The sequence below is a fragment of the Mus musculus genome, chromosome 19 (genome assembly GCF_000001635.26).
Source record: "Mus musculus strain C57BL/6J chromosome 19, GRCm38.p6 C57BL/6J".
Lineage (NCBI taxonomy): Eukaryota > Metazoa > Chordata > Mammalia > Rodentia > Muridae > Mus > Mus musculus.
Genome location: NC_000085.6, coordinates 20938048 through 20957209, shown reverse-complemented (window position 1 = coordinate 20957209; position 19162 = coordinate 20938048). Strand labels below are relative to the sequence as shown.

The following is a 19162-nucleotide window of genomic DNA, read 5'->3' as shown; positions in this document are numbered from 1 at the left end:
AAGAGCTGTGTTTTCAGATGGCAACCTAAGACAGACACAACATGATTTATAAGATGCAAGGCTCTTAAAGAAAAACAAACAAACAAAATAAAAGAGGATAAGATTCTCTCAGAGGTGGATCAACCTAAGACAGGGCATGAATGTCAGAAATCATGTACCAATGACAGATGAGGTCCACACTTCTTGAAGGGATGCCTAAGACTGCACCAAGAGCTGGGGCAGCTTTGGCTTGCATGGATAAAAAGGGGGGACATGTGGGGAACACATCTAGAATTAACTTTGTCTGACTTCTTGCCTGTGACTAATTGTGAATGAGTCTACAGACATCTGTCTTTGTTTTTAATTAAGATATGTGTTATATCCTGCCAAGTTCCTTGTCTTACACATGCATCCTTGAAAGACTGTATAAGCCTAAAGGATATGGCCTTAGTCAAACATGGATACTGTGTACCATAAACTGATCATGTGAGCATTTGTGGTAGCATTTAACTTCCTTGAATTGGTCATGCTTTCTCTTGTTTGCCTTTAAAAGACACTGAGAAAATATACTCTTTGCTGTCATGATATTGACCAACAGCCCTCTTATATCTGTCTCTTGTATCTTCTTTCTGCCTTTCCTATAATCATCCTTACTCCCCTAGTCATGGTTCCTGCATTGACAGACCAGGAAGGCCCAACAAATTAGCTTCTCAGTTTGTTCATTTTTACTGTTAGGTAACATTCTGCTTTGTTTAATATTTTTTTAAAGATTTATTTATTTTACATATATGGGTGCTTTTTTTTTTTCCATGCACACCAAAAGAAGAAATCAGATTCCATTACAGATGGTTTTGGGCTGCCAAGTAGTTGCTGGGAATTGAACTCAGGGCCTCTGGAAGAGCAGTCAGTGCTCTTAACTGCTGAGACATCTCTCTAGCCACGTTTAATATTCTTAAATTGTTATTTTATAGATACCAGGTCCTGTATCAATGTTTTTGTTATCCCTTTGTTATTCCACATTGTGAATAACAGCTTCTCTTGACAATATGGCAAAGCTTTTGGGGTATAGTCTTCATGGCACAGCGAATGTCCAGCTTAATTGCACGTTGCTGGCTGTTTCCAAAGTAGTTGAACTCATGTATATTCCCCAGTCAAAATATATAAAAGATCCGGTTTAATGCCATTCCTTAATTTTTAGCATCACCAAACATTGATTTCACCAAAATAGGTAAGAACTAAAACCCCTTTTTGTAGTCATTATTTCTAAGTCATCATGGTTTCTATTACCTAAGCCTGAGTTGGGGCTCTTTTCTTGTATTGGCTACAAATCTCTCTGCATATAAAGTTACCTAGGATTTTGCTCCTTAAGGGACTTTGGGTTACATTAAAACTTTACCTTACAAAGCATCTCTTCTAAAAAGCCTTAGTGCTCTCCTGTTGCAGGGCTCATCCTTCTCGCTGAAAGACTATTTCTTATACTAATACTTATGGCCTGCGATGAGCTGTAAATGGCAGCTTCTACTTTATTGGGCTTTAAAACATTTTGACTGCTCTGCAGTGGTAGTGCATGCCTTTAATCACAGCACTTGGGAGGCAGAGGCAGGAGGATTTCTGAGTCAGCCTGGTCTACAGAGTGAGTTCCAGGGCAACCAGGGATACACAGAGAAACCCAGTCCCAGAAAAACAAAAACAAAAACAAAAGCAAAACAACAAAAAAAATTTTGACTACGAGATTTTTACCTTAATGTGGTTTAATGATCTTCATGATTTTTCCCATTATTGTTACTACGTTTGTTCACTGTTGTAATTTTGTAGGTGCAAAGCTTTTAAAGGTAACTTTTGTTAACTTATTTATGTATTCATTTTTAGAGTAGTTTTATATTTATGCTTTTGTTAATATAGGTCAGGTCAAAGTGAACATTAATCTGCAATAGAACCTCATCTCTTTATTAAACTACCCTGGATGTCTCTAAATATAAGTACTCTGATAGCTGTGTGAAAATCCCAGTTAAGATCAGTGCCCCACAAAGGAAAGATCTAGAAGCTATTTTATAAAACTGAAGTTGATTTGAAGCTGCCATTTGGAACTCGCACAGGCTAAAGTCTGCACATGAGTCTGTAAATTCCAAAAGCCTCATGTGGTGAGCAGAAATCGATTTGCAAAGCCAAGGGCTGCTCTGGTATACATGTGCCAACAGGATCCATTTCAGAACATCGATTCCTTCTGCCAAGGTCAGCGTGCCAGGCCTGCTATCACCAAAGTAACCAGAGAATGCCAGAGTCCTCAGGCTTGAAAACTGGCTTCTTTTGAAAATTACACTGCGGCACTTTTTGTCCTTTCTCTTTTCTTTTCAATGATGGAAAAAACCTTTCTATCATTCTAAAATGCAATTGTCTTCCTTTCATGACAAATTCTTAATAGAGAGAGCAAAAAGCTATACATCCAAGGCCCCTTCACGCCTTCAAAATAACAGTTTTCTCTTAGAGGTGGTTTTAACTTCACAAAAGTTGAAAAAGGGTACAGTGGGTCATGTCATGCCCCATAGGTTGAAGATAAATTCTAAGTTGAAGGCTCTTAGCTGTGCAGCCTTGACCTGGAGTTCAGGTGTGGGCGTAGCTTCGTTACTTACTCATTTAATTTACCAAGTAAACCTAGTGGCTAGTATTTCTCACCTTTCTAAGAGTGAACTGACACTGCCCTCACTATATGTAATTAGGACAAAGCCCTAAGATGTAGGACTTTATAAGGGAGACAGAAAAGTTCAGACAAAATGGAAAGAAAATAGATTTAGGCTGAATATGGCATATAGGATCACACCAATTTTGAGTATAAGGTACAAATGGGACCCTTTGACCTGATTGCTTCATTCTTAAATGGTAAACTAAACAGCCATGAAAATTTAATAGTGAGGAAATTAGTACCTTCTTATGTTTCAGACTGTGAAGTGGCACCAGGGAGACTCTGTGGCAGGCAGTAGGCAGTGTGTGGAGGTACGAGATCAAACCTGCAAGTTTTGCCCCCTTCAACTTGCAATTCCTGATTAGAGACATTCTGGCAGGATACCTTCAGGATGCCACCCAAAAAAGGTATTTCAAAATAACCGTCTGTTTGTAGGATTCTGTGCATTCCTTAGAAGGAGAACTTTTCTTCCAAATGTTGATTCAGCATTTTTATCCCGTCTTGGGCGTTTCTTCTGTTTTCCTGTGGTCGAATTCCTTTGTTTCCTGAGTACTTGGGATGATTCTTAACGGTTCCTCAATGTCTTTTCCTATATGCTTGTCCAGAGTCTCCCCTGGCAAGTGACCACATTTAGTTTTCTTATGTTAAGGAAGCAATGCACATGGAGATTCTGGTGGAGCAACTCATAACTGGGCTTTCTGCAGCCAAAAATCTATGGTCAGATCAGCATGAGGGCTTACAAAATACCTATGCTGTTTAGATATACATGCCAAAGTTCTGAATTAAATGCAGCTCAGGAGAGAACGGACTAAGAGAAAGCTAAAAGACATGACATCACATATTAGGGGGTTTATAAATAGAGGTAAGAAGCTACCACTGATCATAAGGTACCTTTGCAGCACCCACGGATAGTGTTTACATTGTGCAGGGTTTGACTAGCTTTCATTTGAATCTGTTTCTGGCAGCATTTAAGCTCCCTCAAAGACAAACTCGTAGAATTTTCAAAGGACAGACGCCTAGACATGCATATTTGTTTTTGGCTGATCCATATAGTCTTGTTATTAGCTAAATCGTTTAATCTTAGAATGGAAAGTGAAGGCTGAGAGCTCATTGTAGAGATAGTCTATGAGAGCTGTCTAGCCTCAGGCTGGTATCTTGGAGATCTGAGCAGCACCAGTATCCTATTTAATATGCTCAACCATTTTTATTAAAGTCTAACACCTGGGGAATCATAGGAATATCAGTATTTGAAGTTATTTCTTTTAGAAAGAACACACATGCATCGAGGGGGAGGGAAAGAGAGAGAGAGAGAGAGAGAGAGAGAGAGAGAGAGACTGAGGATCTCAGGCTTCTAGGTTTACCTAGTTTGCTATTGGGGGGCTTTGAGTTTTTTGCTTGTTTGTTTTTATTAGTTCTCCAATAATCCTTTCAAGTCTGTAATTATTAATGTTAGAATTAATAAGTTAATACTCAAATGTGGTGCTGGATGTCAAGCAAAGTGCTTCACACATGCCAGGTAAGGGCTCTCTGAGTTAGTTACTTCCACAGTGTTAGAGGCTCTTGCTCTCTATTAATTCTATCATATTTCATTTACTAATTTTTCTACACAATAATATAGTTTGATAGCTTATTAAGAATGTAATATGCTGTCATACAAAATGTATACAATTTACAGAAAAAAATGCCTTAGAATTCTCTGGTGAAAAGATACAATCCTACTACAGAAAGATCAGCGTAAGCATTTGGTTATCTTCCAGATGTGTTTTTTATGATAATCATGTCTGGCTTACATTTAATAAAATAGGCATGATGTCAGCATTACTTTGGGTCCCATGAATAGATAGCATATGTAATTTTTATTTGTCAATTAAAAGTAGAATGAATAAGTGAGGTAGATGCAAATTAATTTCATAAGTAACTGAAAGTAGTTCCATAAACTTTAGTTAGGCTGTTCAAGGAAAGAAAGATAGCTTTGCCTCTTTTGGTTGATGGGCTGTCAGTATGTCATGACAATTGTGTCTGTAATTGAGGGCTTGCAACATGCCGGGCTCTAGATGATGTATTGTAGTCATTCATTGTGGTGGCTAGATGTGAAGCAATGACAAGCAATTACTTATTGCATTTCTGCCACTTCCAACAAGCTATGAAAGAATATAATGTATCAGCTATAAGTTCATGGCTCCGTATGTAGAAATTCACTTGTGATTTTGGGCAGTTAGTGGAAAGATGACGGGAGGCAAATCTGACGGCCTGGGTCCTGCTCATGTTTCCATCCCATGTGAAAATTAACAACACAAAGGTACTCTTGGTTCTCCCCATGAAGGGAGCATCACCCTACCATGTCCCATCCTGTACTTATCATATGGTGTCGCATCCAAGTATCGGGGAGGCAGGGGTCCTCAGACTCTGGAGGTCCATGTTGCTATTTGCTTGACACTTCCAGCAAGTGATTCCTTGGCCAGGGATTCAGCTGGAGTCTCGAGAAGGCCACAACTGAGGAAGTTGAAAGATGAACTTGAGGTTTGTAACCTAGAAAAGTAGAAATTTAGAAACATCTGATCCATGTAAGTCCTAGTCTTTCCTGAGGTTCAATATGGAAAGATGTGCTGTGAATGACTTCCAAGTCAACTGAGTAGAATTAAATTCCAATAAACAAAACCAAACCCCAGCAGAAAGGGAATGTGGAGTGAGCGAGAACTTGACCTGTTGTCTGCAAGGCCTTTGTTAAGAATAAGCTGAAGAGTGACGTGGGTGTTGGGAATATGATTTTAGTAGTATCGGGGATCTTAACATTATAATTATCTACCTTACCTTATTATTATTTTTTTAAGTACCTTGGACATACTAGGCAGGCACTATGCCACTGAGTTACTTTCCAGTTACTTACTCATGTGGCTGCTGAAAACATCATATAAATGACCAGAGACAGTGACAAACAGACAAAATGAACCTTGGACAATGGCAGCACTGAGAGGTAGGCAGGGAGAGATACAGTGGGTGACTTATAGGGGGGAGCCAAAAGATGGACAAGAGAGCTGAGAAGAGATAATGTAGAAAGGAAAGAGTAGCTGGGAGCTCCAGGGAGGCAGGTGATGAGTGAAAATCTCAGGATGTATCAGAGAAACCTGCAACATGGAAACAGGCTATCCATATCTAATCTATATAAATATAGAAGGATATATATCTTTCATACTCATTTTTTAATTTAATTTTTTTGTGAAAAGAGTCTCAATTCTGGACTGTCAGATAAAATGTGACTACTCTTTCTCCTAACATTTGAGACAGAGTAACAGAATGCTAATTAGAAAAGGTGTCTAGAAAATTCCCAGGAGTATGTCAATGAATCCTAAAACTAAGACAGTTAGTAATTAAATGGTATTCACAAATGAGACCATGAGCTCATGCAAAACATTTGTAAATTACAAAGTGATATGCTAATAAAGGTTTCAGTTACCACTATGCTGCTATAGTGTTGGTTGGCATAAGAATGGTTTCTTTTTTTGTTTGTTTGTTTTTTGTTTTGTTTTGTTTTTATTTTCACTGTCAAACAAATACTTTATATAAGACTAATTCCCTTTAAGTATTTATATACATGTTACCACGTAACACTGTTAATCAAACCCATGGCTTACTTGTTTAAATAAGATTAAATAAGTTGCCTAGATCTTTTAGATCAAACCTCAGCATGGTATAATGAATACATGGGTTCCTTGGACAATAAGAAGCTCAGTGTTCAGCATGTGTTCGAGTCTCTACATCAAGGAGAGCTTTATTAAGTCGTAAGCGCTTTTGTGATGGTGCAGAGGTCTAAGTTTTGAAAACAAACTAATTCAGAAGATCTGCTGCTCAAATAGTAGTTTTTCTAAACCAAGTGGAAGAGTATAATAAAATTCACTGAACTGGCAATTCAAAATTGCACTGTAGGGCTGGTGAGATGACTCAGCGGTTAAGAGCACCGACTGCTCTTCCAGAGGTCCTGAGTTCGAATCCCAGTAACCACATGGTGGCTCACAACCATCTGTAATGAGATATGACTCCCTCTTCTGGAGTGTCTGAAGTCAGCTACAGTGTACTCACATATAATGAATGAATGAATGAATGAATGAATGAATGAATGAATGAATGAATAAATAAATAAATAAATAATCTTTTTAAAAAATTGCACTGTCATCAACACGTACATTTGGATACACTGTCTCTCACATACCTGATGCTGGACGATACAAGTTTTTCCTATTGAAATATACATTTAATTCTACATGGTCTTATGTTATATCTACTATATCTTCCTCCGGAAGAAGGTGCTTTCTTAACCATGCAAAGATAGGCCTGTTTTCTACTTGAGCAAATTAGTTAAAACTCTGAATGTCTGGAGCTCAGATGATGTCCTTCTGTATCTAAAGGCAAACAGACCGCATTTTCTACAGGAGATGTGGCTGTTCTATGTATGTACATACTGGGCTTTATAAATTCTCATAGAAATGCACCCCATTCATTAATTAATTTGACCATCTATTAGTTCATTTGACAAATAATTCATTTGTTCTTGTTATATGCTTTGGGTGGTTTGAGTGAAAATGTCCATAATAGGTTTATATATATGTTTGAGTGCTTGATCCTCAGTTGCTGGAACTGGGAAGGATTAGGAGGTTGTGGCCTTGCTGAAGGAAGTATGTCACTAGAGGTAAGTAGCCTTTGAGGTTTCAAAAGGTTACAGCATTCCCTGTTAGCGCTCTCTGTCTCTGTCTCTCTGTCTGTCTCTCTGTCTCTCTGTCTCTCTCTCTTTCTCTCTCTCTCTTGTTTGTGGATCAGATGTAACCTTTTAGCCCCTGCCTATTGCCATGATCCCTGCCACGATGGTCAGACACTCACTCTCTGAAAGTTTAAGCCCCACAGTAATAGACAAGTCTCAAAACCAGTGCTCCAGGAAGAATGTGCTGTGACAAAGTCATAAAGAATACACATGTTCAAGTGCTAAAGGAAGTACTCAACAATTATTGGAACAAAGTCACTGGGAAACATGTTACAAATGAAAGAGTCTTTGAAAATTAGCAACTTGAAGGGTTTGCTTCTAAGGTAACCTGTTTTCTCAAGGTTTCTCTGAGCAGAGAGCATTTCTTGGGCTTGGTTGTCCCATTAACTGATTAAATGCCGTTGCATATTTACATTTCTGTTTTCCTACGTTATGTAGGAACTTTATGCCTAACAAACTGCATGCATTTAAAAAGTACAGACTGAAAGTCTTGGTACATTTTTAAGCCTCATCATCACAACCATAAATGAAGATTTCCAGTGTTCCAAGGTACGTTCTGTCTCTTTCAGCACAAACCTACAAACAACAGCCACAACTTTTCTGTGTACTCTCTACCCCTACAACCAAACAATTAGCTGCTTTTCCTCACTAATGGTTAGTTTGTGTTTTCCACAGTTTTCAATTAAGGGAAACAGTAAACACAGTTTTTGTATCTGGAATCTAAAGAAAATTTAAATCATTTTTATTGGTCTTAAGTACATGTAATTAAAAAGCAAAGTCATATGAGTATAGATCAGCACATATTCTGTGAAAGCAGTTACAATAAGTGTACTAGACCAGGGCCTATCTTTTGTCTGTAGTATAATCCTTGAGACCCCCCTGTATTGTCAGATACGTTAGTAGTTTGCAGCTTCTATTGCTAAACGCAACCTGTCTTGTATTTCCCACCTGGTTTATCCATTTACCTTTTGATTAACATTAGAGTTGTCTTTGACCTGGGGATGAATAAAGCTCTCTGAACATTTGAGTGGGACTTTAGGTGAATCTGTAGACTAAAAGAGCTGGGTTTGTGTCTGTGCTTTGGTCACTGTAGAATTGTTTTCCAAGGTGGCTGTGTCATTTGTTTTACACTTCTGCCAGTAGTATGTGAGGTCTTGTTGACCCATATGCTCACCAAAAGTTGGTATTGTGGATGGATCTAATTTAAGCCTTTTGAGAACGTGTGTGGTGAAGCTTCATTGTGGCTTTAATTTGCATTTTACTAATGGTTAATATATTTAATATGCTCATTCTTTTTCTTCTTTTACCCGCATCTGTTCTTTGTCTTTTGTTTTCTTATCTTCATTTAGATTAAGTACTTCTTTTATTACATTCTATCTCCACAGTTGGTATCTATTATGACCTGTCACATTTCCATTCTAGTAGCTTTACAAAAATTTATCACAGTCTGTGTGTGTGTGTGTGTGTGTGTATATACATACATATATATATGTACAATACTCTGTGTCCCCTCTTGTATCTTTACATACATTTTTGTCTATTATAAATTGTATAACCTACCATCTTTGCTTGAAACATCAATTACACACACACACACACACACACACACACACACACACACACACACACATATGTTTAGTGCTGGATCAAACCTCACCAAATTCTCTACCCCTGAGTGCAGTTTAAACCCTAAACATTCAATTATTTATTTATTTGTTTGTTTGTTTGTTTGTTTATATATTGGTTTTTCGAGACAGGGTTTCCTTGTTTAGCCCTCTCTGTCCTGGAGCTCACTCTGTAGACCAGGCTGGCCTCGAACTCAGAAATCCGCCTGCCTCTGCCTCCCAAGTGCTGGGATTAAAGGCATGTGCCACTACTGCCCGGCTAAGTTATTTTTTAAATACTTTAAAAAATCAGGAAAGTTTTTCTCTTTATATTTCGTGTTTCTAGTATTTTTTTCTCTTCAATTTCAGCTTCAAACATTCATCTAGTGTAATTTTCTTTCTTTTAAAGGTTTTTTTTTTATTATATTGTGTGTGGATGTGTGTGTCCATGACATACACACATGTCACAGGACATATGTGGAGTTTTGAGGACAGCTTCATATACTCAGCTCTCTCCCTCAACCCTTACGTGGGTTCCATTATCAAATTCAAGCCACTGTGTTTGCACTCTTGGGCATCAAGCAACGTTGTCACCTGAGCCATCTCCCCAGCCCCCGGTACTGTTTTCTGTTGGAATATACTCCAATGATGCTTTGGATGGTAAATTCTGTTGCCAGTCATTTTCTCAACCCTTGAGTCCTTGGAGATCTTCACATTACCTACATTTTGGAAGCTCAAGGGATGTGGGACTCTGGCTGTTAGCTCTTCATGGCTCCTTGATACTTTAAAGAGCTTTTATAGTTTCTGAAGGGAAGAGATGCTATTCTTGACATTCCGTGTCCTTGCTTTTGGATTTATTGATCAAGCATTTTAGAGTTGCTATATAATTGTTGACGAATTTAATATGATTAGTCAGGATTTCCTCATGTTTTATTCTGAGACCAAAAGTACACATCCATTTTGGAATTACTGGAACAACGCTTCTGAGACTTGTTTTGTGTTTCATTCTGGTGAGTTTGGCTAATTTGGTCTGGGACTTTGAACAAAAGGATGAATTCCTTCCTCCCTCGTGTAAAAAAATCTCACCTGTTTCTAAAGGTCGTGAGTTCCAGGAACTGTTTTGCCCAATCCTCTTCAGTGCATCTTTTTCTGGACCCACATCTATACACATTGCCATGCTCAGCCAAGTTGCAAAGTTAGAAAATTGTTCTTTAGGCAAAAGATAGAGAGGTGTATGGCTTGTCTCATTGACCTTCATCCTTCCAGAGGTCATGATTCGGGGGTGCCTATTGAACAAGCTATGGAAAAGAAATCCCACATATGTTTTATCTGACTTTTCCGTTGCCTAAGAAAGGCAGAGAAGTCTAGTCATTTGTATTCTACCGAAACAGAAATTCCAACTCTGCTTTTATAGCTGCTTAATTATGTGAAGATTCTTTTTAATTATTATAAATTTAAATTATATACAGAAGCAAGTGAGAATCTAAAGCATTTTTTATAGTGTAAAGTATAGACTTCTCAAAATCTCCATTTTATTGAGGGCGATGGTTTCTCATAGCTAAGGTTCTTCTGCTGGTGTCTGTAAATTTTACATCTATCTATGTGATAGAGTAAAACAGGAAAAATGATATTCTGCTTATGTCTGATCTCTTCTTTGGACTTGGAGATACTTGGAAGAGGGTCATGAAGTCTGTAAACTCACATTAAGTGATAGAGCATCAACATAACCTAAAACAAAGTTATTCTAGATAGTGAAAAAAATATCACCATGACAAAACTGATTTCTTTAAGCATTTTTCTCCGTACCATAATTCCAGAATTTAACAGTTCCTTCTATTTGGAAAAGCATTCTTAATATTAATTCAAACATTTCACTATAGAATGTGATAATTCACCCATTCTTCCAGTGTGGGACAGTGAAATGTCACTTTCCATCAAGGCAAAGAGTAACAGTGTGATAGCTAAATTACACCATCATTTGCTCCTGTTTCGACAAGTGTATAAATTTAATTTTAATGCACCTAAGGTAGTATCTAAAAATCTATTGATTATCAAATATCACAAAAAATAAACAGCTTCTCATTAAGTTTAAGAAACTCATAACTTATTTGGGTAGATAAGGCAAATACGTAGGATAAGTTGAAAATAACATGTCATCACAAGGAAAAACTGTTTTTAAGAGGTAGGAGGTATGGGGTGATGGCATAGATGATGTATCAGCCTATTGCTGTTTCTCCTGTCCAAACCTCTATTTCCTCTGCTTGTCTGATAAAGAGTCTCACAAGTGTAATGGATGTTTTTCAGTCTGTCTAGGTCATCTGTTGGCTGCAGAGCTGAAACAGCATCTGGGAACTGGATCTATTCTGATTGTATTAGGTGATCACAGTTCTCCTTGCTCCTGTTTGCTTCATGCATCCCAGACCTGGGCTTGCTTGTGTAGTGAAACTGGTATTAGAATCATAAGTCACAAAGTCGAGTCTGTACAAGCTTTACAGACTCAAGCTGCTGTGGGAATGAAGGGCAAGTTGGTTAAGAACAAAATATTCTAAGTAGCCCAGACTTCAGGAGCGTAACAGGAAATAATTCAGGAACCAAAAAGGCAAGAAAAAAGGTGAGCCCTGGGATTAGTTGGAGCCAGAAAAACCTGAGAATGAGGGGGGGGGAGAGGGAGGGAGGGAGGGAGAGAGACTTTTGCCAATTTCTTCCCCAACTCTCCATTCTTTCTGTGTAACTTTCCATCCTTTACCTTAGATACAGTTCTGTTAAATTTGTTCAATGAAGAATGCAATCAACTGCAAATATGCTCTGATAAAACTGGATTGTTATAAATAGCTTACTGTCCTGTCATTTTTCAAGGCCAGGATTTATGATTTCTTCCTGAGCCAAGACCACGCCGGAGAAATAGCTGTGATGACCGTTCTCTCTCGAGACTTGCTTGTTTAGGTGAGGGCTGTGTGGCTCTGGGAGGCAGCCTACAGGATCAACTTTGGGATAATACTTACAGCGTGTTGTAAAAGATGTAGAAGAATCCATAGTGTGATGACTCCCTGTAGGCAGAAGGAGACGGTTGCAAAGGACTCACAGCAAGAGCTGCTGGAGAAGGGGTGCTTCGATAGGATGTGAGCCCTGGACTGGATATTTTAATGCCTGAAAATGAATCCACATTAGCAACGTGAAGTGGTTTGTCCCACGGAAAATGGCTAGAGAGCTCCGTGATATATCTGAGAGAAACATCTTCACAGTTGGAGAAGAAACTGAGGATGATTTCTTTACATTTTAAAGTATCTTTACATACTAAGGTGAATGATGAGTGCAGTTCTAAGGGTCCACACTTAGCTTTGGTAAAAACAACTGTTTCTTCTTCTTGAGGGCAGTAGTTCAACCACCTGATTAAAGAATTTCTTGTGGATAGCTAGCTCATCCACTGGCCCACCCCCCTCTTTTTAGCCTTTGTTCTAATCTTAGCTAAGATTTCCATTTGGCCTTAATTACTGATTGCTGGGCGTTGCCAGTCAGTTGCATTCTAACCTTGAGAATTGACTGTGTGATGGCATGAGTCATTTTCTCCCTGTGCTGTGGTCTGTGAGTTTATCCCGCACATCGTTTCTCCTTGAAGTGGTGGGTGGTCCCTATGCTGTGTATATTCAACAGGTCTTCCTGTACCTTTGATGCCACCGTTCTCTTCTGCTTATTAAAAACTGGGCTTGCAACTGTATCCCTAATTTTTGGGGACATCATGGCCTTTTCTAAGTAATAAACAACTCGGCATCCTTGCCAGCAGTCCTAGCTGTTTTGTTTTTATACTTCACAGCCAGTATTGTGTACAAGTGACTTGTGACTAGCCTGAGGCTTCACATATGGTGATTTTTGTGAAGCAGAGTCCTCTACCTCATATGTATTTCCTTCTTAACTTGTATTATATTCCGGTCAATTGTACAGTTCTTAGACATCTAGTGTTTGAGAAGTAAGGTCTAATGGAATAACCAATTGTTTCCCAATTCTCTTTTGCTCTTTACGCAATTAAAACAAAAACAAAGAAACCGTTCCTTCTCTACTTCTGCTCCTCCCCAAAGACACAATTTTAAGAGAGTTCCTAAGTGTCTGGCTATACACATAAGATTCTGAATACAGAAACAAGATGTGTTGACAATAGTAGCCTCCCACTGAATCCTTGGAGGAATACATTTATTCTACTTCTTAATATTTTCTTAGCTGCATAAACCGACACTTCTCTTAGAAAAGTATTTCTCGGTCCATGGTGAAGATGTTCAGCAGTCCTGATCAAAACATATGAAGCACTCACAATATGCTGCTTGTGGGTTTTCTATATTACAGTACCACTGTTCTCTAGAACCCAGGTGCCTATGAGCACTTTGTCTGTTGTCTCTCATGTTTGCCGGCTTTCATCCAAGTATCTTTATGGAAAATATTGGCACGTTATTTGTACCCTCGGATATAGAAATTTCTGGTTGCCTACTATTGTATTTTCAGCCACGGCTCACATTTGTCAGACTGACCCTCTAGCATCAGTGCATGGTGCCACACCCATTGTCATGGAATGAGGTGCTTTGCACTGCAGTTGCCATTTAGACTTTTTAAGCAGAATGCCACAGTTTGAACTTGGGTCTTTCTTTTAGTTCTTATTTGGCTTACATCATTGGCTCGCTGATTGGCTCCATGAAACAAGTCTCTTGAGGCTGCTTTAACATTATAAGTTACAAAATCTAGGGTCACTCCATTTATTGTTGATCCACATGATCATTCAGTAAACAGTCAAGTCTTAGCTGTTTTTATGGCAATAGAAATATGTTATATAAACTGTAAGACATACCCCCGAATTCTCAGATTTTCCAGTATAATTGGTGACCTTGAAATTTCAAGAGAAGTCCTGATGACAAATATTTCATGGATAAGATCATTGCTGCAGAATTTTTTAAAAATTTGTTTATGCAAGGAAACATTTATTTTTGGATCATAATAAAATTGCATCATTTCTCATTTCCATTTTTCCCCCCAAACCCTTCTCTATCTTTGTCCTTGCTCTCTTTCAAATTAAACACACATGTGTACACACACACATACACACACTTTAAAAATGAATCTTATTAAATAAATATGTTTTACTTGTTAATTTACAGTAAAACCTTTGAGTGCTATTAAATATTGGAATATAAACGCTGAGACTTGCTTCATGTGGCCATATGAAGAGTTATGCCCACTCTAGTTCCTACTCCTTGTCATTAACTTCTGCATGAAGGGGTGTTTGTTAGAAACACAAGTTGACCTCTAGTTCTGTTTCCCTTAATAAGTGACATGTTATCAAAGGCAGGTCTTAAGGAAACGGGCCTTTCAGGTGTAGGGATTCTTGAGGTAGATTGCAAATAACAAGTAGTGCAGAAAGATCTCTCAGTGGGGTTGTCACTGCCTGGGTTTCAGCTCTTTACTTCACTGGTTTGAGAAAGGATAGGAGGGAGCCCTGGTAGAAGAAAATCAATCATAGTAAACTCATGAGAGTGGTGAGTAGGGGCTGGAGAGATGGCTCAGTGGTTAAGAGCACTGACTGCTCTTCCAAAGCTCCTGAGTTCAAATCCCAGCAACCACATGGTGGCTCACAACCATCTGTAATGAGATCTGATGCCCTCTTCTGGAGTGTGTCTGAAGACAGCTACAGTGTACTTACATATAATAAATAAATAAACCTTGAAAAAAAAAAGAGTGATGAGTAGTAGCTCAGCCTCTCCTGAGAAGACCTGGATATCATAGTTTGCACTCTGGCTTAGTGAAGCTGCCTGACTTTAAAGACTTCAAATGGTAGAGCAGCTTGTTTCATATATATGCATGATTTTTTTATTGCCCACCAAATTTTTATTGGTGTGTGCTGGATGTAGGTACGGGCACTGGGCACTTGTGCTCTGGGAGAAAGCACCCCACTCGTGAGCAAATAGCCTTTGCTTTGTAGGAGCTTCATGATGGTTTCCTGATAATCTTTGGTTGCTCTGTCTGTTAGGAGAGGTTACCTGGGTTGTGGCAATGTAGAAGCTGACAGGCTGCAGAGTGCTGCAATGAGGTGGCAGCAGACACACAAAAAGAGATTTGCAATTGCTACATTAATATAAAGGCCAAGAGTGATACAGAGTCTGGTCTAACCACCCCCTGGAAGCTGCATACTCTAGCTCAATTTACCTCTATTCCCATTATGACGTCTTCCTCTTTGAGACTTTGCTGTGTTCTAGGACATCTGGGATCTGGTTTCAAATTCTGTAGTGAAACACAGCCTCCTTCCCCTGGCTTGCTTAGGTTCCTTCGCCTGGTACCTCAGTGTTCAATTGCTGTGAAGAGACAGCATGATCATGACAGCTCGTATAACAGAAAGCATTTCACTGGGTTTTGCTTACATTTTTAGAGGTATAGTCCATTATAAACATGCAGGGAAGGTAGCAAACATGTTGCTGGAGAAGGAGCTAAGAGTTCTATATTTAAATCTTCAGGGAACAGGAAAAGAGGGTGACACTGCACCCGACTTAAGCTTCTGAAAACCCCAAAGCCCACCCCCAGTGACACACTTCTTCTAACAATGCCACACCTATTCCAACAAGACCAAACCTACTGTAGTACCACTCCCCGATACCCAAACATTCAAATCTATGAGCCTATGGTGGCCATTTTTATTCAAACCATCACACTTGGATAAGCCTGTTCTTTGTCTTCTCATTCTAAAACTGCCAATTAGTCATTCATCTGTTGGCATTCATTGCTTTTGTCTTGAGATATTATACCTTGATTCCTTCTTCTTTACAATACACTTGGATATTGAAGTACTGCAAAAAAAAAAAAAAAGGGTACAATCCATCATATTTCTTGCCTTCATTGTCTGCTTAAACCTGATAAAGTAACAAAGTCATGACTGGGCTTTCTCTGTGGAGACCACATGCTCCTAAACTTTGTAATTTTAAAATATCTTAGCAGCGAAAGAGTTAAGTAATGACATTTATGCAAACTACCTACTCCCTCTTACCATAATGGGGCAGTCCTTCCTCTCCGGCAGGTCTCTAGACAGATTTGAGAAGTCCCGATTTTCAGGATGATCAGCTGACTTGCTTATTGGAAGTTTGTTGCTTGTAGGGAGGTGGAATAGCTCCTTACATCTAGACCCTCAGTTTCTGCCTCTATCTTTGCTATAGGTGTGTCTGGCCATTTCTGATGCAAGGTTGCCTGTCTTCCTCTTAGCTCCTGTCCTGGACATTCATTATCAAGGCACAAGATTACATTCCTCCTCAACTCTTTTATGTGTACGTATTTTTATTATTTATTTTTTTTTCTGGGTTGTGACATTCTGGTGACATTCTGAAATCTGAAAGTATTTACTTTATAATTCTCGTTTTTGTTAGATTAACGTAGATTGGAGTGCTTTTCTCTCCATCAGGCACTGGCACGTTTAATATTTATGCATTACAGAACTCTTAGGAGATTATGATTTGGGAAAATTAATGAAGTGGAAACAGATGCTGAGATTAAAAGGTACCACTTCTTATGTAAAACATGAACTCATTTATCTGAGTCTCAGAACAAAATATTGCTCTTTCAACTGGAGCACATGACTACTCTTGAAGCTAAATATATTCTATTAAGTGAACTAAGGCGTTGCTTATATACATGTGGCTGTACTTCCATTTGTTTTGTAAAACGAATGTAAGGGAAGGTACAGTGAATGCCCTGAACTAAACCACTCTGTGGATAGAAAGAAAAGTTTGAGGAACAAACTGCCAAGGTTATCTCTCAGGAGACAGAAAGGAACAAGGAAAGCAGGCATGGTTTTATGGCAGCGGAGTGAGGTTCTTTGAACTGCTACAGGCTCTTTGGATTGACCTGGAACATCTATAGATGCCCTTGCCCAAGATAGTTGACCTTTGTGAGAGAATTAAGGGAGGCTTCTGGTGAATAGAACTTCACCTAAAGAAGTATGCTTTCCTGGTGAACACAGAAACCTCCCTCTTATAGGATTCCCAAGGAATGCTGAATTTACCCACTGACAATCCTTCTCTTTACCTGGCCAAAGTCCTTCTCTTTAGGACATCGTAATGATAGCTGGAAGTAACAAAGATCATGACAGAATTTGATGTAAGAATAAAATGGTCTAACAGAGTAATTTGGTGGTCAATAGGAAGAAGAATTAATTGACTAAAACCTCCTATCACATCTCTAAGTTTCTGGGTATTTCAAAAGCCTAATTCTGAGCTGTATTACATGGTGGAATATTTTAGCCTCTTTAAAAAACAACAACAACAACAAAAAAAACAAACCAAACCAAAAAAAAAAACAAACCAAAACAAAACAAAACAAAAAAAAAACCAAAACAGTTTTTTCTACATTACCCTCCTGAACTCACGGAATGAGTGTGGTAGTATTCCTTTCCTTTTTATTTAGTGCAATAGATCACAGAATAATGGCATTAATTCTTTAAAGATCTGGTAGAAGTTGATGTTGAAACTTTTCAGTTTTTGTCTTTTTCTGTTGGGTGACTACAGCATTGCTTCAAATGTTTGCTTGTTGTTGATCTTCTTAGGTTTACGTCCTGTTGGTTTGTTTTAACAAGCCCGCTATGTCTAGAAACTCATCTGTGTTTTTCTTCTAGGCTGCCCAGCGGTTTTGAAATATATTTGTAAACTACTTCCTAATGACCATGTGGATGTGATTGGCACCTGTTATTATGCTCCCCTTTATAATTTCTAATTTATTAACTAGGCTCTTCTCTCCACAGAACTTGTCAATCTCCCTTATGGTTTTATAGAGCCATCTTCTTGTTTAATTTATTCTATGTTTCATTCTCTTAGTCTCCATTAAGTTTTGCCTTCATCTGTATTAATTTTTTCCATGTATTGCCTTTGAATTCACTTTACTTTTGTTCAACAAATATGTTGAAGTACTTCAAGGTAATCATTTTTTAAATTAATTTTAAAAATCAATTAATTAAAATATTCTCATATATATTAACTGTACATGGTATTGTGTCACATATGGACATTTTCATGGTTGCTTTTTTTGCTATTGATTTCTAGCTATATTACACTATGATTGGAAAAAATTTAAAAAATCATTTTGTTTCTTTTGAATTTGTTACTATTTTTTTAAAAGATTTATTTATTTATTTTATGTATACAAGTACACTGTAGCTGTTTTCAGAAACAACAGGAGAGGGTATCAGAAGAGGGTATCCCATTACAGATGGTCGTGAGCCACCATGTGTTTGCTGGGAATTGAACTCAGAACCTCTGGAAAAGCAGTCAGTGCTCTTAACCACTGAGCCATCCATCTAACCCAAGACTTTCTTTATGACCTAAAACATGACTTACTTTGAAGAAAGTTCTATCAGCTGCAGAGAAGAGTTTGATGCAATACTATTATAATATGTCTTTTTTCCTCTGGGCATAACACAAGAGTCCCATCACTATCTTGGAGTACAGAATACCCAGGATGTGTATTCATAATAACAAAATAATCAAAACAATACTAAGATAGCTACGTCTATGATAACATTCACTGAGCCATTAACTTTCTCCTTAGCATTCTAGGTATTAGGTATTCTAGACTCCACCCCAGCAGCAAGCAGTCCTAGGAGATACTCCAAGAAGTATCTTAAGATACTTAGGAGAGAAACAAAATATCCTACCCTAAAACATGGGTTCAGAGGTGAAATTAAAAGAAAAAGAAACAAAGTCAGTTGTAAATTTCTCTTCTGATACTGTGTTTCAAGATAAATGACAGCTTTTAACAAGACAAAACTCACTCCTGATTATAAAGGCTTTTTAAAAGTTACCCTATTAAAAGTATGTATTTATTCTTTCACTTTATTTTCCAAAGCCTCTTTGAAGTAAACTGTGAAGTGCCTGAGTACCAGTGACCATGATGTCACATACCCGCTTCCTTCTCTTCTCAAACACTCGTTGTTTGCCTTTAACCAATGTGCTAGCTGGCTCTGAGGCCAGGCCTGCTCCTACAAGAGTGATTTCCAAAGTACTTCATCCTCCAGACCTTTCCTCTCTTCGATTCCACGCAAACGGGGTCAGCTTTTACAAGGTGGGGTTTTATTCTTCTGGTGAATGACATCAAATATTCTAACAACACGTTTTGAGTAAAATACTGAAACCA

The 19162-nt window shown here is 38.3% G+C and overlaps 1 protein-coding gene and 1 long non-coding RNA gene across 5 annotated transcripts in view; one reads left to right on the top strand and one right to left on the bottom strand.

The window, feature by feature from the left end:
- The window catches only part of Tmc1 (transmembrane channel-like gene family 1), a 253671-nt gene that overhangs the window by 79917 nt on the left and 154592 nt on the right, over window positions 1-19162 (top strand). Inside the window, exons 1-2 of one of the 2 annotated variants that reach the window (NM_028953.2) lie at window positions 3008-3066; window positions 16198-16305. The exons of the other annotated variant lie outside the window; for it this stretch is intronic. Of the exons in view, the coding sequence (NP_083229.1) occupies window positions 16302-16305 (4 nt within the window). The 5' untranslated portion in view covers window positions 3008-3066; window positions 16198-16301. Of the gene's footprint in view, window positions 1-3007; window positions 3067-16197; window positions 16306-19162 lie in introns of those variants that run through there. 2 annotated transcript variants of the gene reach the window in all.
- Window positions 2448-15345, bottom strand: Gm32750. 3 transcript variants are annotated; one of them, XR_001782704.2, is made up of 3 exons: window positions 15200-15345; window positions 12019-12163; window positions 2448-5188 (listed from the first exon to the last, which is right to left on the bottom strand). It is a non-coding gene; the product is annotated as a predicted gene, 32750 (long non-coding RNA). The 3 variants fall into 3 exon arrangements; XR_001782705.2 differs by lacking the exon at window positions 2448-5188 and adding an exon at window positions 10103-10314; XR_001782706.2 differs by lacking the exon at window positions 2448-5188 and adding an exon at window positions 10559-10744.